Source organism: Bubalus kerabau, chromosome 8 (assembly GCF_029407905.1).
Source record: "Bubalus kerabau isolate K-KA32 ecotype Philippines breed swamp buffalo chromosome 8, PCC_UOA_SB_1v2, whole genome shotgun sequence".
NCBI classification, from domain to species: domain Eukaryota; kingdom Metazoa; phylum Chordata; class Mammalia; order Artiodactyla; family Bovidae; genus Bubalus; species Bubalus kerabau.
In genome coordinates this window covers 100,354,834-100,380,324 of record NC_073631.1, presented here as the reverse complement: position 1 = coordinate 100,380,324, position 25,491 = coordinate 100,354,834, and the positions used below count along the sequence as shown (strand labels likewise).

General features: G+C 38.9%; 1 protein-coding gene across 11 annotated transcripts in view; it reads right to left on the bottom strand.

The window, feature by feature from the left end:
• The window catches only part of EXOC4 (exocyst complex component 4), an 804,929-nt gene that overhangs the window by 696,202 nt on the left and 83,236 nt on the right, over window positions 1–25,491 (bottom strand). For all 11 annotated transcript variants that reach the window (XM_055590952.1, XM_055590951.1, XM_055590955.1 and 8 more), the window contains 2 exons: window positions 21,790–22,033; window positions 13–187 (listed from right to left, as the gene is read on the bottom strand). In XM_055590952.1, the coding sequence (XP_055446927.1) occupies window positions 13–187; window positions 21,790–22,033 (419 nt within the window). The remainder of the gene's footprint in view (window positions 1–12; window positions 188–21,789; window positions 22,034–25,491) is intronic.

Below are 25,491 nucleotides of genomic sequence, written 5' to 3'. Positions count from 1 at the left end.
AAAGGACCTTACCTGCAGAACATCTTGGATCTTCACCCACACATCGGCCATGTCGTACAATTTGACATCTTCCTGCTGACTCAGTGGGGTCACCACAGTGTCCTGCAGGTATCCCAGGACCACAGAGTGTGCTGTGGCGACAGCGTTAAACTTGTCAAACAGCAACTCCAGCAGTTCTAGAAGTAGCCTAGTGAAAAAAACAAACATTTACATACACACACACACACACACACACACACACACACACACACACACAACTGATTGACACTGGGCTGCAAGAAAAACATCAAGCTAAAGTAGCACACGGCCATGATAAACAGCACATTGCATTTCAACAGGCTGCACTTCAAAGCAACCTCTGAAATTTTATCTAGGCCCAGTTTCCTCTGTTATAAAATGGACATGGTGAAATCTGACTGAGAAATACAAGTAGTATACAATATCAGTTAACATGTCAGATCTAAAAAATAATACAAATGAATCTATACACAAAACAGAAAAAGAATCACAGATACAGAAGACAAACTTATAGTTACCAAATGGGAAAGGGATGGGGGAGGGATAAATTAGTAGTACAGGATCAAGAGATACAAACTACTATAAATAAAATAGATATTAAGAATTTATTGTATAGTGCAGGGAACTACATTTAATATCTTATGATAAATCTGTAATGGAAAATAATATATAAATATATAGAGAATAATATATAAATATACAGAGAATTTCTACATAAATATATAGAGAATTGAATCACTCTGCTGTACATCTGAAACTAATGTTGTAAATCAATTATACTTCAATTTTTGAAAATGGACATGGTGTAAAAATTTTAAAGAGAATTGTAAGGGCCATGAACCAGCAGTAGCAGCTCAATACACAACTGTTTCCTTTTTAACATCATTCAGTGATCACTATACTGTATGTTCATATAAGAAGTTTTTCTAAGGAATTCAGGCAATCTTTCAGACAACAGTTCAAATGTTACACAGAATATGCTATTCTCTAGCAATAAATTGGGCACTCTGGTAAGGACACTAATCCTTTTAGTCATGGAAAGCTGAGCTTGCTCCCATTCAAATGTGTGGCCTTACTTGCCTGAAAAAAAAAAAAAAAACAAAAAAAAACACACCTGCCAAGCAATCTGACTTTCACCACAGGGAGCAGCTTAAGGCCTCCGCATTATCTCATTTTTCATAGTGAGAGATGCTGGACACATATTATTACATCAATTTTATACACTCAAGGGCACAAAATGAGGTTGCAAGGCAGCTGAGCCTAGAACAAAAGCTGATTTCCATGTCAGTGCATCCAGCCATCTACCTCTCACTGTACTTTTACAACGTAGATGTATATTCAGAGATGGCTCAGAGTTTATATCATGGATGCAGAGTAATTCCCCCATCTCCAAGCCTTACAGCATCACTGATCACCCATGCTTGGAATCGTTCTTTCCTTTTCTGGACTTGAATGGTAGTATATCCCACTTTTAAGGAACGTATCGCATGCGGCTGACATATGTGACTCAATCAATGTGGGTCACATTTATTTTTATACAGACATTTCACCTCCCTTCCCCATTACTAGTCTTTTAGAGCAGACACTGCTTTGTACATCATTGTATACACTGGAGCACTCAGAAGAATGATCAGCAAATATCTGCTAAATGAATTTCATGTGTATACCATGAACGAGTACAGACAATCTTGGAATGTGACTTTTATTGTATAATCTGTGGCTCTCAGTTCATAGTTCCTAAGGAGACTTATGAACCAACCTGGAAAGTAGAAAAGGAAAGCAAAAGAGCTTGTTGGCAATGTCAATTAACAAGATTTTATTACCATAAATAAGAGGCTATAACTGCAATCTCATCGAAACGTATAGCATATTATCTATTCCTATGGCTTCTTTACTGCCCAATTACTATAATTAATGTGCTAACGTGACAGCCAGTAACCATCTTATGATAAAACCCTAATATCTCTTTGACATTTTAATTTAGACAAGACAGAATCAATAAAAATTTATGTAGGCTTCCAAGTCTGGAATATACATATATAATTTAGAATTATACACTGTATTTGTAAACAGGACCCATTTTACCTTTGAATGAGGATTTTTTTAAAATCTTGTAAAGGTCAATTCACACTTATACTCACATTTACCTAAAATAATTCTTCATATTCACCTCTGTTATATGACATCTACTCACATATCAGCAGAGAGCAGTACAACAGACAGGAAGATATATCTAACTTAACAACTGAAATAGTTAACTTCAGTGTAGGTAAATAATCTGGGTAAGAATGGTATCTGGCATCATACAGAGAATATACCTGATTAAGCTAAGGTTCTACTTTACAAATAAAGATTTATGTTGAGTGTCTAAAGTGTGGTTCCCAAATGTCAGTCCACAGACCACAGTGCATTTTTCAGTGGTAGAGAGAAAAGCAAGACCATACACTAACGTTTTACAAAAGTAAATGTATTTACTTTTATCCTTTTGGTATTCTCTTGATACGAAAAATCTTATTTCCATGACAGCAGCTACATTCCCAAATGTCCTTACTTGACAAAACTAAAATCTAGTAACACTATGCTATACCCCAACACTCTCGAAATGATTTTGTATGGGGTCACAAAGAGCCGGACACGACTGAGACAACTTGGTACAGCACAGCATAGGTGATTTGTAATATTTTGTTAGTTTCAGGTGTATAGCAAAGTGATTTAGTTATAAACAACTATCTATTCTTTATTGGATTCTTTTCCCATATAGGTTATTACAGAATACTGAGTAGAGTTCCCTGTGCTATACAGTAGGTCCTTGTTGACTATTTTATATACAGTATTGGGTATACGTTAATCCCAATCTCTTAATTTATCCCTCCCCCTCATCTTTCCCCTTTGGTAACCATAAGTTTGTTTTCCAAATCTGAGTCTGTTTCTGTTGAAATGATACTGATTGAAATGAAATGAAATGAAATGAAATATTGATTCATGACATTCAAAAGCATGAGACAAATTCGTGCCCAACTTCCCAATGGCATGAAGTTTTAGGTACAGGCCTAACAAACCCAAGATAAAACACACTGGAAGAGAGGTGGCTCCTCCAATGGGAGGGGCTGTTGCTGGTTAACTCCAGGGCCACCAGACTCCATGACTGCACACACCTTGGCTACTACTCAGGACAAGAGCAACTCGGCAATGAGGGGCAGTGCTCTGTTTAGAAAAGAGACCTAAGGAGGAATTGAGGTGTAAAATGAGATCCATGGCATCATAACATTATGGAAATAGCAATCTCTGATTAAAATGCTGAGACAGGGCCACTGCACCTGGAGGATCAAGACCAAGATAGATCTGTTGCAGTGTGACCATCAAAAGTCATAAGAGAGGCTACATGGGGAAGAAAAGAAGGAAAAGAGCTAGGCCAGAAGTGGAGAGATTCTACCTGCCACTCTGCCTACTTTGAAACATCCACCAATTTCCAAGACAGGAAAACCTTCCTCTGCCTCCCCACAGAACAATCTTGAATATACCAATAAAATCTGCAGCTCGGACAGTAAAATTTAAAACTTTTATGCTGCAAGTGATATCATCCAGAAAGTGAAACGGCAACTCAAGAAACGGGAGAAAAATACTTGCAAATAATTTACCTGATAAAGGATTTGTATCTAAAATATCTCAAGATTTCTTATAACTAGTATCAAAAAGACAACCAAATTTTAAATTGGACAAAGGATTTTAATATATTAAACACAGTTCTCCAAAGAAGATATATGACGGGACAATAAGCAAACAGAAGATGCTCAACATCTTAGCCATCAGAGAAATGCAAACCAAAACCAGGAGATACCATTTCAAGCTACCCGGATGGCTTTAATGAAAAAAACAGGCAAAAAAGCATTGGAAAGGATGTAGAGAAATCTGAACTCTCAAACAGCCCTGGTGAGAATCCACAACGCTGCAACTGCTTTGGAAAACAGTTCGGTGGTCCCTCAAAAGATTAAACACAGAATTACCATATGGACCCAGAAATTCCACTCCTAGGTACGTACCCAAGAAAAACAAAAAACACATATGTACAAAAACATGTACACAAATGCTGACTGCAGCATTATTCATAATATTAAAATATTAGTAAAACAATAATAGTAAAATCTTAAAAATGGAAATAATCCAAATATCCATCAATTGACAAATGGACCAAAAAGAAGTGGTACATTCATACAATAGAATATAATTTAGCTATCAAAGGAGATGAAGTACTAATACATGCGACAACATGAACCTTGAAAATGTTATGCTAAGTGAAAAAAAGTCACAGAAGACTACATATTGTGTGATTCTATTTATATGAAATACTCAGAATAGGCAAAGTCTACAGACGGAAAATATGTCAGTGGTTACTTAGGTAGGTGGGAATTGCCCACCACAGCATATGGGGTTTGTTTTGCAGCAGGAGACAAAAAATGTTCTGGAACTACATGGCGGTGATGGTTTCCCACCCTGTGAATATACTAAAAACCACGTTTCAAGGTGTGATTTGTGTAGTATGTGAACTATATCTCAATAGATCTTTTTTTTTTTAGTCATCAGCTGTGGCTCTGAGTTAGGACACTGAGGTCTCAACCCCTCCCCTGTGGTGAAGCAAAAATACATACAACAGTGAAAAAAGGAATCTGATGTCTCAAAAAGTGAAGTATTATTAATACTAATTCCTGTGGACTCTCATTACCAGGAGGACATTAGCTTTCCTCTTTTGGTTCAGTTGTTTTGTTTTGTTTTCCCCTTTCTCGTATAAATAACCTGCAAAGAAGCAAAAGATGCACATTCTTTCCCAACATTGAAAATTCCCAACCCTGTAATTACAAGAAAATCTGTCAACTCCACCAAGTGTTCCCATCTGAAAAACCAAAGTATTAATTAATAGCTGTTCCAGGAGCCTCACACGACTGAAGGATGGATCACGTTATAAAGTGGACAGAATTAGTGGAGGCAATGGTACCATAATTAAAGAGGGAGGGGGGTTCAGGATCCCTTTGTTGGGGTTGAGCAACTCTGAAGACAATGGTTACCTTTTCTGATAAAAAGACAGAGAGAGAGTGGGGAGGGCAAAAGGGTGGGGTGGGGGTAGGGAAAGAGAATGAGAATGAATTAAAGTGAAGACAGAAATTACTGAAGGACTCCTTCTGGGTTTAGATCTGAAGATGTTAAGTTTAAGGTGTTATGCACTGGTACTTGCATATGCAAGTCAGGAGCTCAGGAGACAGACTGATACTGGAAATTTACAAAGTGATAAATATTTGAGGGGATGAGATTACTCAGGGATAATATGCAGAGTAAGAAAAGCAAGCCAGACCCAGCATCAATATTTCCTGAAATAGCAGCTGTGAAAAGATGGTTAGGAAGAAAGGAGGGAGGAAGAAAAGAAGACAGGAAGGAAAACTGTAGGAGACAAAGGAAAAGAGAAGAGCAACAGAGGCAAGGCCACATGGTGGCCGGTGGAGGTCAAGACAGAAACATAAAACTCACAGGTCCTGGTGACCTTGGAGAAAGGGCTCCAGGGGAGCAATGGATGCTGAACTCAGCATCAAGATAAGGAGTGAACGGCCAATAACAAAGAAGAATCCAAGTCAGCCCCACACTTTGCCAAGGCCCACCATTCCTCACCAACACATGCCTGCCTAAAAAAGAAAATGAAAAAGCAAGATGACTCTCCCTCAATGCAGCAAAGAGAGACCAGGCATCACTCACATAAACAGGACATACACTGCACTGGTCTGGTCCAATTTAAAGCTACCAGAAATAAGTGGAAATATGTTAATATTCATATACACTTGCTGACTGCCCTCACAGCACAGAGAAAACAAGTGTTTGCCTTTAGCGCCAGACACACTCAGGATAACCCCCACACAAAGCCCTATAAATGTCATTCTCCACTCCACTCTCCCCACCCCACAAAATATTAACTAAAGAAGAAATAAAACAAGACACTGCAGCTAGCTCAGCTGCTTAAATCCTGTTAGGCTCAAGGTTTTCACCACTGATCCAAAAGACAAAAGAGCAGGCAGAGTCATTAAACTACCAGACAGTCCTCAAACTGAACTGAGGTAAGAAAAGGCCTCAGACAGGAATAAGCCTAAGAATCATGGAGATAAGAATTCCCATTAACTACAATTTCTACCAGTCAGAAGAAAATCTCTCTCTCACACACACACACAGAGGTTATTTCCAGAGTCACAAAATAGTATGCAATAATATTCAATATAACATCACAGTTGGTGAAAGAAAATTTCAGTCCTGAGATGGCAATGTGGTATAAATGCCTATATGCAGGACTGGCATTAGAAAGCTAGACTTGGTACCAGCTCTCTGCTGAACACCCATGGGATGATCAACATATCATCAGACTGTTCCAAAATCTCAGGCTCCTCAAACACAAATTTCCTCAGGTGGATTTCCTCATTATAAATTGTGAGAATTAAACAGAAAACTCGAGGTGGAAGTATACTGAAAAGCAAACTCAAATCAACAGCAAACTGCTTTCTGTACCTTTAACAGCTACCACCTAGAGCAGGAAAACAGGGAGAGACAAGTGATACTTCAGATGTCCCCATGGGCCAGTGGTATCTCTGTTCTTCCCCCAGCTTAGTGAAGTCCTGATTGTATTGCCTAAGATACACTAGTACCACCCCAACAGAACCCTTCTTTAATTACGTTAGTCGGAGGCAGGTTCTGTCACTGATAACTAAGAGAGTCCTAATCCACATTGCTCAATCTCTCTGTCATGTCTGACTCTTCTGCAACACCATGGAGCAGGCTGGGGAAGAGGTTCCTGATAAGGCACCCCCAGAGAGGCAGAAGCAGAGTGGAAGAGTTGGAGGAATGGAGCCAGGCTCCAGGCTCCTCTGTCCATGGGATTTTTCAGGCAAGAATACTGGAGTGGGTTGCCGTTTCCTTCTCCAGGGAATCTTCCTGACCCAGAGATCAATCCTGAGTCTCTTGCACCTCCTGCGTTGGCAAGTAGATTCTTTACCACGAGTGACACCTGGGAAGCCCAAATTCACATTATAAGAACCAATTCCTTCATTCCTCTTTGTATAATCTCTCCAAACAAAAGCAGATGCTCACAATGGACTGAGAGAACTGACAAAACAGTGACATGTATGGCCCTTCTGGGCAAGAGAGTAAGAACACAGCCCCTGTGTGCGTGTGGGATTCTTCACCATCTGCACCACCAGGGAAGCCCCCTGCTGACTCCTTCTACATGCTGCCCGCAGCTAATGCTCTGGCAATGGACAAGATCCCCAAACAGTGAGGCAGGAGTGAGACGATGACAATGATGGCAACAATAAGGACCACGACAGAGACCCCAACACCAACACAGCCACTCCGATGACAACAGGCAGGCCCTGCACCAAGCGCACGCGTAATCCTCAAGCCAACGCTACAAGGAAGGCTCCATTTGTAGTCCCCATGTTATAAACAAAAAACTAAAGCTCAGAAACAGAGAACAAAGTGTTCAGTCTGGGACAGCGTTTCTTTTAAATGGTGTTAGAAAAAAAAAAAAGGAACAAATTCAAGAAAAGAGGCAGAAGAGTTATGAGTACCGTACAATGTTAGGGGAAACCAAGGCTGCCAAGAGTCAATGAAACTGCCCATAATTCCTCTACTTTCTCACTGCCAACCCGCTTTTACCTCTGGCACATTATTAATTCTCACAGAAGTCTCAAATCAGCATTTTGCTCAATGTAAGATACGTACATTACTCCATGTAAAACAGATAACCGACAATTACCTACTTTATAGCACAGAGTAAACAGTATACTGTACTTTGTAATAACCTGTAAGGGAAAAGAATCTAAAGAACAGATATATATGCATAATTGAATTACTTTGCTGCACACCTGAGACTAACACAACACTGTAAGTCTACGATACTAACAGAGAAAAAGGGAGACAGAAAGGAAAGAAGGAAAAAGGAAAGACCCTCTTCAGTCCTTATTCAAGATGGTGCAGCACTTGCTTCTACTGACCGTGCTCTCCTCCTTGAAATGCTGACTTCCAGCAAATGTTCCAGCAAGGCTATCACCTGCTCCCAGCAAATCACAGACTCCATTCCTCCAACTCTTCTACTCTGCTTCTGCCTCTCTAGTGGTGCCTTATCAGGAACCTCTTTCCCAGCCTGCTGCTTAAATGCTGTCAACGCTGCTCAACCCTCACACTTGCTCTAGGTGAGCTCGTTCACCACTGTGTCCTCAAACATCCACTCACTAATCTCCCAAACGTATCTTCTGTCCAGATGGCTCTCCTGAGCTGTCAACCTCAAACCCAACATCTCCTCCCCAAACCTGCTTTTCCACTTACCTAAGTGAATGGGAGTCACTTGATCCCAGCAAATCATCCTTCCCTCCCTCTCTTCCTCAAAGCCAATTAATTACCAACTTCTTTTACTTCTACCTCTTTACTGTCTCTAGAATGGGCTTCACCTATTGCCACTGTTGCTCTGCTCATACAGGCTTTATTTTCTCTTCCCTGGATTGCTGAAACAGCCCTTAGAGGAGTTGTCTTTCCCTTAGTCTTCACCTCCTCTTCTCTAAACTGTAAACTCAATGAGGTTAAGAACTGCCTGATTTATCACTGTATTCCAGTATTTGTCATAAGAGTAAGCATATGACAGGCAATAAATATTTGTTGAATCAATGAATGAAACAATGAGCTCTAGCAGATGAGAGAGATGGAGACCCGATTGCAGATAACAAGTGATGAGGAAATACGTATTAGATATTACAATCTCCTGGCTTCAGCACCCCACAACAAAAAACATTTCACACGAAATTCTCTTCTCAAAAGACAGCCTTATCAACCTGAACGCGAGAACCAAAAGAAATGTAGTTACAAGATGAAAGATATATGCATCCAGAGCTAACCTGAAAAATAATGTAATAAAATATATCTTGTGTTAAAAAAAAAAACAAAAAACAGGGAAGAGTCAGGTGAAGCAAGTATTTGTTCTTTAAACATCCTTCCAATTACCTGGCAGGTTTTGAAAACTGCCTGCTTACAGAGGCAAGCAAAATGTTACCTGTTCTCTTAGGTATCCTACTAACTTCCTACCCAGAGCTGTCCCTATGCATCTCTTGTTGGAATGCCACTATGAAAACAGGCAGAGGATTAAGAAGAAAATGTCAAAAAATAGTCACAGTTGCACATGGCAAGAAATGTCTATAGTATAAAGCTATATCCTCAAACTGTGAAAAATGTTCAATATTTAAGGTGAGATTCAACTATCTGAATCTAAATTTAACATCCAAGGAACCCTGAATTAGTCATTTGGCTGGAAAACCCATTTTAGGAGCCAAGAATCTGCCTTACTTGGTCACGAAGCAAAGACACACACACAAGGTAGAAAATCAGTTTTGTTCTACTACTTATCTGCTGAGACCTTAATATCAGGTTCTGCATTTCCCACAGACAGACAAAGGCAAAAACCACAGAATATTTATTTCCCTACCTCCATGTTCTAAAAGACAAGAAAATACTAACCTCTGAGCTTAGGTTTTCTATGAAAAATTAAAAGAAACTGATCATCAATTATGTCATATCCAAGTGGTCTTAGATTTACATTCCTGTGAGATAGCACATACACATTTTCATAATAAGCTTGGCTGAACTAGTATTTTTCATTTCAAACAGGACATAGATGCCATTTAATCTTCAAGGTTATCTAATACCTACTTCTAAGGGATGAAAATTAGTTTCACCACTTATTAACAACAATCTTCACATAAGAAGAAGTTACTATTTAAGGAGTGCTGACTAATTCCCATCTGTGCTATGAAAAGAACAGGGAAAAAACTATTAGCAATATAGAATGGAACACACTGAAAATGAAAAGAACTGGGTCCTGGCTCTAGTAATTTCCTTTCTGTGTCACTTCCCTACTTGTCAAGTCAGCCTCTCATGATCAGTCTCTGAATTCGTAGATGACCTCGAACGAACTTCTAAGGTGTGGCAAATTAGTGACTGAAATTAGAAAATAAATCCAGGCCCTCTTTCTCTGAATTAAAGTGTTAGTATCATTCTTTAAGCCTTTTCCAGGACAGTCTCCTCAACAAAAGGTGATGAGAAAACTAACAGTCACGTGCAAGAGAATGAAACTGAACCACTCTCTTAACACCAACACACACAAAAATCAACTCAAAATGAATTACAGACTTGAACCTAGAACTGAAACCATGTAACTTACATGAAAACACAGGGATAATAGCCTCAACATTAGTCTCAGCAATGACTCTTTGGATTTCACACCAAAAGCAAAATAAACAAGTAGAACATAAAATTAAAAGGTTTTGCCCAACAAAGGGAGCCATCAACAGAATGAAAAGCAACCTATGAGTGGGAGAAAATATTTGCAAACCATATATTGGATAAAGGGTTAATATCCAATATATAAAGAATACACAATTCAATAACACAAAACACAATCCGATTAATGGGCAGAGAAACTGAATAAGACGTATTTCCAAAGAAGACATACAAATGGCCAAAAGGTACACAAAATAGTGCTCTACATCACTAACCACCAGGGAAATGCAAATCAAACCTACAAGGAGATCACCTCCCACCTGATAGAAGGGCTATCATCAAAAAGACGAGAGACAGGATGGTGGGAGGAACGAGGTTCAAGGGGAGGGGGACGTATGGATACAGTACAGTAGAAATTAACACTGTAAAGCAATTACACTCTAAAAATAAAATATAATTTTAAAAAGAGATGACGAGTGTGGGGGAAAATGTGGATTAAAGGGAACCTTGTACACTGTTGGGTGGGAAGGTAAACTGATGCACCACTGTGAAAAACAGTGTGGAGGTTCCTCAAAAAATTAAAAGAAAAACTGCCGTATGACCCAGCAATCTGACTTCTGCATATATATCCCAAAGAAATGAAAACAGACTCTCAAAGAAATACCTGCACTCCCATGTTCATGCAGCATTATTCACAACAGCCCAGATGCGGAAACAGCCTAAGTGCCCATCAATCAATGAACAGATAGAACACAGTGGAATATTATTCAACCATGAGAAAGAACATCCTGTCATTTGTGACAATATGAAGTGGACCTTGAGGGTATTGCTGCTGCTGCTGCTGCTGCTGCTAAGTCGCTTCAGTCGTGTCCGACTCTGTGCGACCCCAGTATTAGGCTAAGTAAAATAAGTCAGACAGAGAAAGACAAACACTGTATGTGTTCACTCATATGTGGAAACTATAAAAGCCAAAGTCAAAGGAATAGACCAAAGTGGTTAAAGGGGAGATAGTGGTCAAGGAGTATAAACTTTGAGATATGAGACGAATAAGATCTGAGGAGCTAAGGTAAAGCATAGTGTTATAGTTAATACTGTATTATATACTTGAAAGTTGATAAGAGAGTCGATCTTAAATGTTATCACCACCAAAAAAGAAATGGTAATTATGTGAGGTGATGCAGATGTTAGCCAATGGTGGTGATCATTGTGAAATATTTAAGTGAGTTAAATCAATATGTTGTACACCTTAAACCTACACAATGCTATCTGTCAATTACATCTCAATAAAGCTAGGAGAAGAAAAGCCCTTCACCCATTTGAAAAATAATACACTGTCGTAACGGAACATTGGAAAAATTATCCACGAATCCACTTAAATACAAGAAAAGTTATGATTTTAGGTGTCTATTCTTATCACTTAGTTGTATTAGTCTTTAGTACAATGATGTACAAGGTTTCTAGGGGAACTGTCTAGGTACCTAAGTTATCAGTCTGCATCTCAAGTCAATTAAAACTCATTTACTCTGTGGCCGCTGATCACACTTCTTAAGGAATCCGGCTGTCGCTGAGAGGGCTGCCACTGATCATTGCAGGGAGCGTGGGTCAGAGAAGGGATGTGTGGCCATGAATACCATTCTTCTGAGGAAGGACAAAACCAGGCCCAGGAAACAAGCTAGACCACCATCCTTATGGAAGCCAGAAAGCAAACTTCCATGGCAGATAAGAGGCAACTTCTCTGAAATCCACCACCACCAACCAGCTATGTGAACTGTCAAGTCATCGCAGCTCTCACATTTGCTTGGGCAAATCTGGGATTAATAATAATGCCCCTGCCTGTGATGAGGCCAACAGTGAGCCTCACTCAGGCGAGGCGCCAGATGGCAGGCTGCTCTGCACAGCATAAACGTTACAAAGCTGCAGAACTCCATGATGTCCCTGATGTTATAAAGAGTGTTCTCAAATTTTAGCATACGTACAATCGTCTAAAGTAGAGGCTCCTGTGGGCCCTGCACTGAGGGATTCCAATTTAATCACTTCTCCACCATGGGGAGAATTTGCATTTCTAAATCTCAAGTGACAGCGGTATTGCTGATCCTTAGACCCCACTGTGTGTACTGCTGAGAATTTTTTTTTAACAGAAAAATTGCTTACTCTTATTTTAAAAGTATCTTTTTTGCATTTTTCTTACCTATTCATTCATTAAACTTCCTGGGCATTTGGTATGTGCCCAGCCCTAAGTCAGGCTTCAAACACAAAGTGAACCCTCCTCTTACAAACTTACACCTCAGTCTGATTAGAGAACATAATGAGAACATGGACCAGGAGCTAGAGGAGCCCAGAAAACACAAAATAAAGCCTAAGATACACATGAAGGTACTTTAATCATATGTGACCTCACTCCTAAACATCACCAAGGGAAGAATTTCATTTGACCCAAGTCTGTTTTTGTGTGTTTTTGCTACAAGAAAGAGTCAGCGCCAGTTTAAGTGTGGAGTATGTCTATATTATGACACCAACAAGCATCAGGAAAATGACAAGATCTAAGGCAGCTCCTACTATCCGCCAAATAGAGACGAGGCCTTGATGCAGCATGAAAGCTGACACCTAAGTAATATTAGCAATAACCTGAAATGTACATTTTATCCATTGTTTCCTTAAACTGGCCCAATCTCTAACTGAACTTCCTATAGTGTGCAAAACAAGAGAAATCAAAAGCAAATGTTTTGCTTTTACCCTGACAAATGCAAAACAAAGATTTAAGAAATGTTCAACACTGAGTAAGACCTGTGGCCCATTCAGCCAAGCACCCTTTCTCCAAAGGACAACATAAAATCAGAAAGACAGCTGTCCAACCACACGTTTACCAAAGAGCTATAAACATACCCATAACATGGGTAATGTTATTAATTCACCTGATATGTCAAGAAGATCTCATCAATGAACTTAAGTCTTACAAGAAAGCATGCAGATTTGGGACCAGTACTACCTTGCATGGTAATAAGCTGGATGTTTCAGTTAACAAACAGTGTAATAAGTCCCAGAGGTAAAGAAGCAGTTCCTTTTATTTGTCCTAAAAATATTTCAGTTAGGCTGCAGGTGATTACATTCCAGTTGAGGAATAGTGGGATTTTTTTCTGTATGTCTCTGGTCATCTTATTCAAACCTTTCAGTGTTTAATAGTTTGGGTGTATTTAGAGCATATTCTCACTGATATGTGTAATCAGAAGTAGAGATTTAATCAAATGGAATCATAATCAATGAAGTTAAATGTACTTGCTTCCTGCCTGCTTGCATTCGAATTAACCACTCATCCAAATTACATCGAAGCCCTCCCTGATGCCAAGCATGCCCAAGTGCCACATACAGTGCTTGGGAATGGCTACAAGAAGCCACCAGGACAAGCGCCTGACCTTGCTTCAAAGCTGCTCTTAAACGATTTTCCTGTAAAATAAGATGGCCAATTTCACCAAATCCTATATTTCAGGTATTTAGAAGAGTAACTAATAGAGAAAGAAGAGATGAAAGGAAATGCTCTTATTTGAAAAATATATGCCTGACTCTAGCCACAGATATAAAGAAATCGTGAGAAATATTTCGTTTCTCTTTCCACGAGCACTGTACTTGTACCATAAAACTAACCTTGGGACTGGAGCCTTTAGACATCTCAGAGATAAAACCACTTTGTAAGACTGGCCTATTAAAACAGTATGCCTTCAAGTTCTGGACTCTGAATTTTTAAAATACTTGAAAGTACATTTTTCCAACTTTTAGAGCAATAATTCAGTGTATCTCCACAAATCTATTTCCTGTGTAGACTGAGAAATCAAGAGGGAAAAAACGTTTTAGGAAATGAGGCAAATACCAACTATGAAGAAAAACATGACTATAAAGCAGATAAGTATATGTTACAATTATTTAGCCAGCATCATCTCATACTGACAAGCCATTACATGACATACTTAGGGGGCAGAAATGAAAACGGTATACAGTTGATTACAATACAATGTAATACATGCTACAGATGTTTAAAAGTAGCATGGGCCACTCCTTCAGATACCAGATCTCTCAAAATCATAAATACTAAGATTGTACTAGAAGAAAGTTTGGAAAATTTTATTTATAATCTATGAGTGAAGAAGACCTAAGTTCTGACACAAAACCCAGACCCTTTAAAAATAAAATATTAATAAATACAACCTCATAAAAATAAAAACAATGTATACATGATCAGACATCATCAAGTCAAAAGAGAATGCAGCTGGTGGGAAATTACAATATAAATTTCAAAGAACTAATTTTCTTGATATATAAAGAGTTCCTTCAAATCAATAAGACAAACATAATGGAAAAATGGGTGTTCACTGAAAAGGAAATAAAACACTATTTGACCACTGTATTACTGAAAATTTCAACATTTAAATAAGTCTACTTTTAGGAAAGGATAATGAACCATCCTGGACCTATCACCCTGATTCAACAATTATCATTTAACACTAATCTTATTTTAGCTACCATTACAATCACCTTCAATCCAGATTATTTTGAAGTAATATATCCAGATATAACACAAATATCGTAACAAAAAAATTTATTACAAAAATAGGAAGTTTAATCTCAAATTTTCTCTAAAAAATACAAATCGAAACCATCTTGAAAATGCAATTTTTAGCTGATCAGATTGACAAAGATAAAAATGTTTATAGTACAATCTGTTTACTAGGGAATACAGGACCTCTCAAACATTATTGATGACCTGAAAACTTGGTATTATCGCCAAGAAAATACACTTGGCAATAATGATCAAAATCTAATCAACCATAAAACTCTCATCAGCCAGCAAAAAAAGCTGAAAACTGCACATCAAGAATTGGATGCCCTCCTCCTCACATCTTATACGTCAATGTCAAGGTAACTGTACAACTAGAATAACTAGTAGTAACTAGAAGCAGGTGCTATCAATGAGTGGAGATAGCATAAAAAAATAAAAGCCGCCTTACTTATTTAAAACATTCATACCGCACACCCTAATGCCCACCTACCCAGACCAGATTGCATCCCCATGGCTATCTGCTCTTAGGGCACATTTGCTCTTCCTCCATGGCACTTACACACAATTTGTAATAATACAGTTATCTAAGAATGCTCTGATTAATGACCTTCTTCCCCTTTAGACTTTTAAACTCCATAAGGATGGGGATCATTCATATTTGTTTGGTATTTTAGGACAGTTCCTGGTCCATGACAGATATTCAGTATAAATAGAATTCATTCTTTCATTCAAAAAATATTTATTATGGGTCTGGTGGACACTGTGCCTACATTCTAAAGATATGGTGCTGAACAAGGCAAAAGCATTCTCTCTGCTTTTGAAGCTTCCATTCCAGGAATAGTCAAGAAAATCACACATACACACACACATCACAAAAAGCAACTTAATGAGCATGATCCAGTTGGTCTGCCAACAGGTACTGTATTTTTCTACACTAATACCTCCAATTAGGATTTCCATTTGTAATGATCTCTTTCTTTCTTTTTTAATATTTATTTTTATTTATTTATTTTGCTGTGCTAGGTCTTAGCTGTGGCATGTGGGATCTAGTTTCTGGCCAGGGATCAAACCGAGGCCTCCTGCTTTGGGACCACAGAGTCTTAGCCACTGGACCCCCACGGAAGCACTGTAATGCTTTATTTTGATTTAAATAACCTGTGTAACACTGTAAATTAATTCTTAAATAATGAATTTATTTTTCACATTAACTTAACAGCTGCAAAATTGGGGGAGGGGGACCCATAACTTCACTATCCAAACACAACTATTTTAGCATTAAAGCATATTTCTCTCCCATTTTTCCATGAATCTTTCCTCAATACCACAGTGAGCACAGAATATGCAATGTTCTCTTTTTATATCGGACACTTAGTCTTCCCTCATTCATAATAGAGATGATGGTACAGGGCAGAATGATCTTCCAAAAGGGGAAAAGGTCTCCCTGGCAGTCATGGCATCCACCTGCCAGACCAGCAGTTTTACCAAGGTGGAATGATCCTTCAGCACCTCCCCATTCTGCTTTCATTTTTAAATAGGATCATTTTCAAATGAGTCGAGTGGTTGTTTCACACAGGCCAATCCTTCTCTTTTCCCAGTTCTTCTCTCTTCCATATTCTTGACAAGCTACAACAGCTGTGAGAAGATTTTGTTTCTTCCCTGTATTCCTCATGCTTTTCTTGCTGTTGTTTAGCTGCTAAGTCGTGTCCAAGTCTTTGTGACCCCCTAGACTGTAGCCCACCAGGCTCCTCTGTCCATGGGATTTCCCACGCAAGAATACTGGAGTGGGCTGTCATTACTTTCTCCAGGGAACCTTTCTGACCCAGGGGTAAAACCTGTGTCTCCTGCATTGGCAGGCAGGTTCTTTACCACTGCACCACCAGGGACTTATTTGCTAAATAATAAAGAACCTCCTCCAGCTTTTTTTGAAACAAAAATGACAGGAAATGTTCATGAGCTAGATTTTGGAAAAGAACCAATAACTAACTAGGCAGTGGGACTTGAAGAAATTGATTCTGAGCTGCACAGGCTGCAGGCCACACCAAGCATCTGAGACTGAAGACACCACCTGGCTTTCTGAGGAAATTATGGGTAGCAGGTAGTTCTGGGAGATTTTAAAGCACATGTTCTCCTAATGTCTATCAACTTGGTGACAACAGTAGTTGAATCTTTTCCTTTCATAGTAAACAGAGGTTTTAAGACACTACAAAATGGATAGAAGGACAAAATATTTCTCCTATAAATAGACAATATGAGAAGGCAATGGCACCCCACTCCAGTACTCTTGCCTGGAAAATCCCATGGACGGAGGAGCCTGGTGGGCTGCAGTCCATGGGGTCACTAAGACTCGGACACGACTGAGTGACTTCACTTTCACATTTCACTTTCATGCATTGGAGAAGGAAATGGCAACCCACTCCAGTGTTCTTGCCTGGAGAATCCCAGGGACGGGGGAGCCTGGTGGGCTGCCATCTATGGGGTCACACAGAGTCGGACACAACTGAAGCAACTTAGCAGCATAAATAGACAATAGATAGATTGGGGGTCAAGAATAAAATAAAATAAAATGTGAGAGACCTGATGATTTTTGAAAATTAGCTGTGAAAGTATTCTGGCTCTGCAGGAAGTGAAAGCAAAAGAAAATTCACTAGTCTGGTTCCCACTACTTTTCTAGAGAAATAGCACACAGCATTAATTCGCTTTACATAAAGACAAATGAAAACAGGCCTGCAATGCATCACAACCAGAATATATTTAAGATGATGATGCTGAACAATGAAACTTCTAGGGAAAGTTATATTCTGGCACCTAGCCTCAGAGTAGCATTTATATGCTAATGACCGGAACAAGTTATCTCACCGGGAGTGGGAACTAATGGAGAGAAGAATTTTGTGGAAGAAGGATTCATGGTTCTTTTGTTTCTGCTCCATCTTCCTTTACGGAAAACAGACTCTTGTCCCTTTAGCATAAGATTCCTTGACGGGTAAAAGAGAAGAGTAATAATGCAAACTATTGAGACTTTGCTTCTCTCTAAAATAGTATCACTGACACCTCCCAGTACAGTTTAACACAAAGTACCATGCAAGCTTCAAGAACCATCTGCCAACATCCTTTCTAAAATTCTAGACCTCTAGAAGCAACAGTGCCATCACTTTGGAATGAAGTTTCCCAGGTAATTAATTCTTGGAGTTTTATAGCATTAGTTGGCACATAGCCACTACAGACTTGCTCTAAATTATCAGTTATTTGGAACACCAACCCAAGAATCTAGTCTTTGACTTTCAAAAAGAATGGTTGAATCAAAATATTTGCTTTCTCTGTGTTACTGTATAATAAAGAGTTTTGGCCCCGAATTTCAGGTTCGTAGACTTTGTAAAATGGAAATCATGTTATAGGCATGAAACCAAGACAAACAGCTTGTTCGCAAGCCAGTGTCCAATATATCCTGCCTACAAAAGCCTCTAAAATACTGACAAAACACGAAACTTGAAGGGAAAAAACCCTCCTGCTGACTCATTCTTCACAGAGAAACATTTATTATTTCCTGGGGCAGTATGCTAAATTTCCACTTCTATTGCTGTAATTTCCACTTGTGAATTTTGGAAGGGGTTGAGGGAAGGGAAGCAGAAGAGATCAAAATCCTAGGAAAGATGCATTGCTTTTAAGGGGACTGTAATGAGAACTGCAGAAAAGTTATTGATCCATGCCCTTTTCCTTTTGTTTCCAGTATATATTATCATTGTGCTGTTTCCCCATGAAAATTCGGTGTTTTCATCCAGGGACTTGCAGCAACAGGGTAAATAGCAAATCAGAATTCTGGAGTGTTCATTAGTAAAGAGGCAAAAGGCCTTCAGGAAAATCCGGGCTCCAGGCAAAGAAAAAAGACAAGCACAGTTCAATCTGGAACCATTCCCCGCTTCTCTGGACCACAGTATGAGAGATCAATGAACATGAAAGTTGAGAAAGGAACCAAGAATAAATAAACTTATGTATTCATACACAAAGTATGCATGGAATGGTACTGACCGGCACTATTCTAACAAACTCTAACCATATAACCTCATCTAACAAGAGCCTGTAAGACAGGTATTACTGGATTGGCCAAAAAGTTCATTTGGATTTTCCCATAACATCTTATGAAAAAATGAAAGAAATTTTTGGCTGACCCAGCATTTACAGAACAGAAATTCAAAGTCAAGTCTTCTCAACTCCAAAATCCATGCTTTTCCAAACATGTGCTTTGACATACTCCATGGCAGAAGAGGGGTAGAAAATGCTTTCTTTACCAATTGCACTGTAGAATGAAGCTTATGAGAGAATTAATTTTTGAAGTTCCAAATCGGGAAAGGAGTACGTCAAGGCTATATATTATCACCCTGCTTATTTAACTTATATGCAGAGTACCTCATGAGAAATGCTGGGCTAGATGAAGCACAAGCTGGAATAAAGATTGCTGGGAGAAATATCAATAACCTCAGATATGCAGGTAACACCACACTTTTCACAGAAAGCGAAGAACTAAAAAGCCTCTTGATGAAGGTGAAAGAGCAGAATGAAGAAGTTAGCTTAAAACTCAATATTCAGAAAACTAAGATCATGGCATCTGGTCCCATCACTTCACGGCAAATAGATGAGAAACAATGGATATGGTGACAGACTTTTATTTTCTTGGGCTCCAAAATCACTGCAGATGGTGACTGCAGCCATGAAATTAGAAGACACTTGCTCCTTGAAAGAAAAGTTATGACCAAGACAGCATATTAAAAAGCAGACACATTACTTTGCCCACAAAGATCCATCTAGTCAAAGCTATGGTTTTTCCAGTAGTCACGTATGGATATGAGAGTTGGACTATAAAGAAAGCTGAGCACCGAAGAATTGATGCTTTTGAACCGTGGTGTTGGAGAAGATTCTCAAGAGTCCCCTGGACTGCAAGGAGATCCAACCAGTCCATCCTAAAGGAATTCAGTCCTGAATATTTATTGGAAGGACTGACATTGAAGCTGAAACTCCAATACTATGGGCACCTGATGTGAAGAACTGACTCATGTGAAAAGACCCTCATGCTGGGAAAGACTGAGGGCAGGAGGAGAAGGGGACGACAGAGGATGAGGTGGCTGGATGGCATCACTGACTCAATAGACGTGAGTTTAAGCAAGCTCTGGGAGTTGGTGAAGGACAGGGAAGCATAGCGTGCTGCAGTCCATGGGGTCGCAAAGAATCGGACATGACTGAGCAACTGAACTGAAATGAATGTGTAATTAAAATCAGTGTTATTTAGAAAATCCAAAGAATATAAAAAACGTAAGTAGAATACATCAATTTCTTCAAAAATTTAAAGTACATCTGAGGGACTCCATACTAAGTAAGCTATTATTTCTCTTTAAATTTGCTTATCTTCTTTCTAAATAAGTTTTTAAATTCCTAAGTACAAAGAGTAGAACTCCTTCACAACAGGCTAGCCTGACTATGATACTGCCTAGAACACACTGTCCAGCACCTCCCAGGGACTCATATTATTTGAGCAACTCAGAAGAAATGTTCTATTTTGCCCTCTGTTCTCAGATAAAATCGTGGTTTCCATTGGCCTTTCCCCCTCTGATGGCAAATTCTTGCCTTGTCCATATCTGGTGCCCACAGAAGCCTGAGGAATAGAATAGAGAAGCAGGAAGAAGGGACAGAGACCCATGTAGAGTGAATCTTGAATCTTCTAGGAAAGCCTCAATTTGAAATATCTTCTCCCATCATCAGATAACATCAGAGTATTAAGCTTTAAGCCCAGTGTATGACTGTCAAGAGAGTCAGAATCAGAGGATGATTTGGTTTTCCCTCATGAAAGAAGAATTATGAAATCCAAACCTTATTAGTTGTTTTAAGTCCATAAAGGAATTCCTGGGACTGATGCCTACTGGAAAATATAATATCACCACACATTGAAGGAGAAAGCATGGGACAGAGCAAAGACCAAGGACTTGCACTCAACTCCAAGACTACCCACTTGTTCTGTGACCTTGAGCTAATTACTTTATCTCTGAACCCCAGTTTCCTTAACTGTAAAATGTGGATACTAAGTAAGTAGCTCAGAAGGTTGTAATGAGAATTAAATAAGGTAATATACACAAATTGCCTTGAATACAGTTTAGTGCTTAAGAAATATTCAATAACTGCTACTTTCTTACCTTTGAGTATGGACAACTTCTCAACTACATCCAAAACCAGCTGAGCTACACACTCATTCAAGCTGTTTTCACCAATCTGAGTTTGTATGGTCTACAGCATCCAAAGTTCAAGAAATACCATCAACTTGGTATATATATACAATGGAGTATTACTCATCCTTAAGAATGAAATAATGCTACGTGCAGCAACATGGACAGACCTAGAGAGTGTCGTATTGAGTGAAGTCAGTCAGATGGGAAATACCCTTTGACATCCCTTATATGTGGAATCTAAAAAGAAACGATACAAATGAATTTACTTATAAAACAGAAACAGACTCACAGACTTTGAGAACGAGCGTACGGTTGCCAGAGGGGGGAAGGATGGGGGAAGGGATAGTAAGGGTATGTGGGATGGAGACATGTACACACTGCTATATTTAAAATGGATAACCAACAAGGACCCACTGTATCACACAGGGAACTCTGCTCAATGTTATGTGGCAGCCTAGATGGAAGGGGGGCTTGCGGGAGAGTGGATACATGTATTAATACAAGTATGGCTGAGTCCCTTTGTTGTTCACCTGAAATGATCACAATATTATTTGTTAATTAGATATACTCCCCAATACAAAATAAAGTTAAAAAAAAAAAAAAGATAACATCAACAAAGAGTAGAACATGACTTAGTGACTAAACAACAAAGATACATATAATACTTACCACTCCCTACCCTTCAAAAAGGTATAGTCAATGCAGTTAGCAAAAACCTACCTTGGCTGGTTCTCAGCCGTGAGGTTCTCTCCCCTCTGATAGTCACTGTCGGCCACCTGGGTTGTAGACCTCTTCACGATTTGCTTAAGTTCCTGCTCCAAGCGTTCTGTGATTGCCTTCACTGTCTCTGGGATCTTCTTCAGTTTGGCCAGCCCCTTGATGAGGATGCCCATAAAAAGGGTGCTGTTCTCCTCTGGATCCAACTCCAAATCCTCCTTGATGTCCTGGAGGCTTATTTCCTTCACTGTTAAAAAAAAAGAAAGAAAGAAAGAAAAGAAAAATCAATCAGGAGCCACAGACTGCATAACCACATCCAAACCCAGTATGGGTCTGAATAGATACATGAATACAGTAGGGTTGAGTCCCTTTGCTGTTCACCCGAAACTACCAAACACTGTTAACCGACTCTACCCTGATACAAAGTTAAAAGTTAAAAAAAAAAAAAAGATATGGAAATACAAAAAAAAAAACCCAGTATGGATCTAAAAAATGGGACCACTCCCTTAAAAGGAATCATAGACGTTTTTCAATTAAATCTAATTTAATTATACTTACACAGTAACTTTCTAAGAATCACACAAAAAAATTATGTTCTTCAAATTATACCCAACCCATCAGTTAATAAGGGGTAGAAACATTAAAAGTAAGCAAATCTCCACAGAAAATTTTCTACACTTCTCCAATGAGTCAGCTGGTTCGTGACATTTATCAACATTCACTGTTTATAAAATGCCATTTTGATGCTGCAGAATTCCAAAGAGCCACACCATAGTCTTAAATTCATATTGATTAATTAGGAGCGATAAGTAGCTTTATAAAAAGACATAAATACATGTAGAAAAGAAAAGACACGTAAGTTAAAAGTGTAACAGTAAGAGATGAAGAAAAAGAAAGGAAAAACAGTATGTACAAGCGAAACAACTGTGAAGAATAGAAGAATATTCCCTAAATACAAAAAAAAAACTTTATTTTTCTTTAAATACATGTAAATACATGTCTAACATAATATCATTATCTACTAAAGATAGGTCTTGCTAATCCACGGAAGTTTTCCGAGTAGTAGATCTTTAGACGAGAGCTTTCATCTAAACCATAAGGTTTGGGAGTGAAAGAAATAGCTTCTAACACTGGCTTTGAACCCCTGTGGGAGTGGATAGAGGGCAGGGCTGGGCTCTGAGACGCCTGTCATCTACTGAAAACCACAGGCCTTTCCCTCAAACTAACACACACACAACTAACGCTTCTCATATAATTTCAGGGGTTTCCACAACAACCAGAAGAACTACAGGTTAAAAAGCTCTGGCCTAAAAATAATTTTCTTATTTTACGAATGGTGGACTACAATAGACAAAAGCACAAGTTAGTAAAAGCCTAAGGATAGACCCCAATAAAGTTGCTCCCAACCTCCCCTCTCTCTCTAAACACCTGAAAGGCTTTTAAAATGGGATCCCTTCAAGACTTCCCTGGTGGTCCACTGGTTGAGAATCCACCTGCCAATGCAGGGGACACGGGCTCGATCCCTGGTCCAGGAAGCTCCCATATGCCGCAGGGAAACTAAGCCCACGCACCATAACTGCTGAAGCCCACGCTTCAAAACCTTTAAAGAGACTTTTGAATTTTTTAAAAATGTGGCTCCTGAAAGACTGTGTACATTCTTCTTTAGTAGATTCAAGCTCATCTATACTACAGACCCAATCAAAGTTCTTCGGCACCACTGGAGTATTTGAAATTTATTTAGTAAAGAATGAAAATATCCCAGTATATGGAATAAGTCCTTTTAAGCACTGGATAAAGTCTCTGAAACCTCTACTTCAAACAGCATGTGCACTACTCCCCCCAATTTGTTTTTTTTGCTCCCAACTCATAAAATGCACTAACGTATAAACTTAATGACTTCACTTGACTTAATGACATCCATGATATAATTATTTACACAAATTTGTTCCTAAGGGAATAAGCCCTCTACAGATTATCCATAATGCTGTTGCCTTAACTTCAACTCACTAGACCAACCCACAACAAGAGAGGAGGAGACAGAATGATCAAATCCATATGGTTTCCTTCACAGGATAGAGGGCATCTGATGATACAGTAATTAATTTTAAATATTTTAATACTAGCAAACTGGGAGTAGAACCAAGAAGCTTTCAGCCTCTAAACTGACATGACAGTTCTGAAGCCAAGTGAAAAAAAAGTCATCAATATTTCCAGTCATGACATTCCAAGAACAGACATTTTAGTTACTGGCTTTGTTTTACACATAAAGAACTGGACACCTCAGGCCGCAGAAGTACTCCATCCTGCAAAAGCAGCTTCAACAGTAGAAAAGGACTTAGCGGCCAGGGAGCCATCTAAATGCAGCAGGGCAGAGAGGGAAAATGAAGCAAAAGCTCTAAGCAGAGCTTTAGGCAGGAAAAAAGTAATAGAAATTCAGCTGGGACAGAATGATCTTCACGAAAGAGCACATGAGTCACAGACAGGGCACATCAGAGGACCAGCTAATTGTCGCAGCTTGCACACGTGCTGGGTGATGAGGTACACGCAGTTGAAATCAACAAGCCCCTAGACTACAGGGCATACAGATACTTATATGCACACTAATATGACAGACAGCCTATTAAAAATAACAAATAAGGTATGAATAATAAAATGCCACAGCCCCAAATGGCACATTTGCTTACAAACTTATCTGTCTCCCAAAATCTCCTAGAGCATAAACAATGAACAGAGCCAATATTAATTAATTTATATTATCTATTTCACTTGCATCAACTGAAAATTAACAGGGGATTCTAAAGAATAATATAATCAGCCATGAAGATTCATCTAATAATCACAAAAACCCGGTGAGGTCAGATAGATTTATTGGCGCTTTAAGGAAAAAGCCTTGTATAAAAATAATTTAGCTGAAACTCAGCAAGTCTTCACACCATCATTAGAACAAACTATACATATTTCAATACTGATAAACCCTAAATCACTCTCTTGTATGTACCTCTACTGTTATATGTATTCAATGTTTTAGAACACTTTAAAATTAGAAATACTTTATACCTTTCCCAATTCTCTTATCTTTGATTTTTTATATTTACTTTTTTTTTCTTTTTTCTTTTTGCTGAGGACCTTATCAAGTGAGAATTTCTTGAACTTGGTTTAGAAGACTTTAACCTATAGGACTGTATTAAATGTTAAAAGACTTTGATGTTCTTTAACCAATTATTTCTACTAAAATGTTACTGGTCCCAGTTGTTTCTTTTAGACACCCACATATTACTAAACAGGTAGACAAGACAGGACAGGCAGATAAGCATATATATCTACACCTCAGTGGATATGTGGGAAGATATCGTGGAAGGTGGGTTTAACTAGGACACTATGGTAGTCACGGAAGAATTAACTAGATGCTATCTAAGGTCTTTTCAAGCTCTATCATTCCCTGATTCCATTAAAGTGAAGTCAAAGTGAAAGTGAAGTCGCTCAGTTGTGTCTGACTCTTTGTGACCCCATGGACTGTAGCCTACCAGGCTCCTCTGTCCATGGGATTTTCCAGGCAATAGTACTGGAGTGGATTGCCATTTCCTTCTCCAGCGGATCTTCCCGACCCAGGGATGGAACCCAGGTCTCCCGCTTTGTAGACAGACACTTTACCGTCTGAGCCACCAGGGAAGGCTGATTCCATTAAACCATAGTTAACTCTAGGTA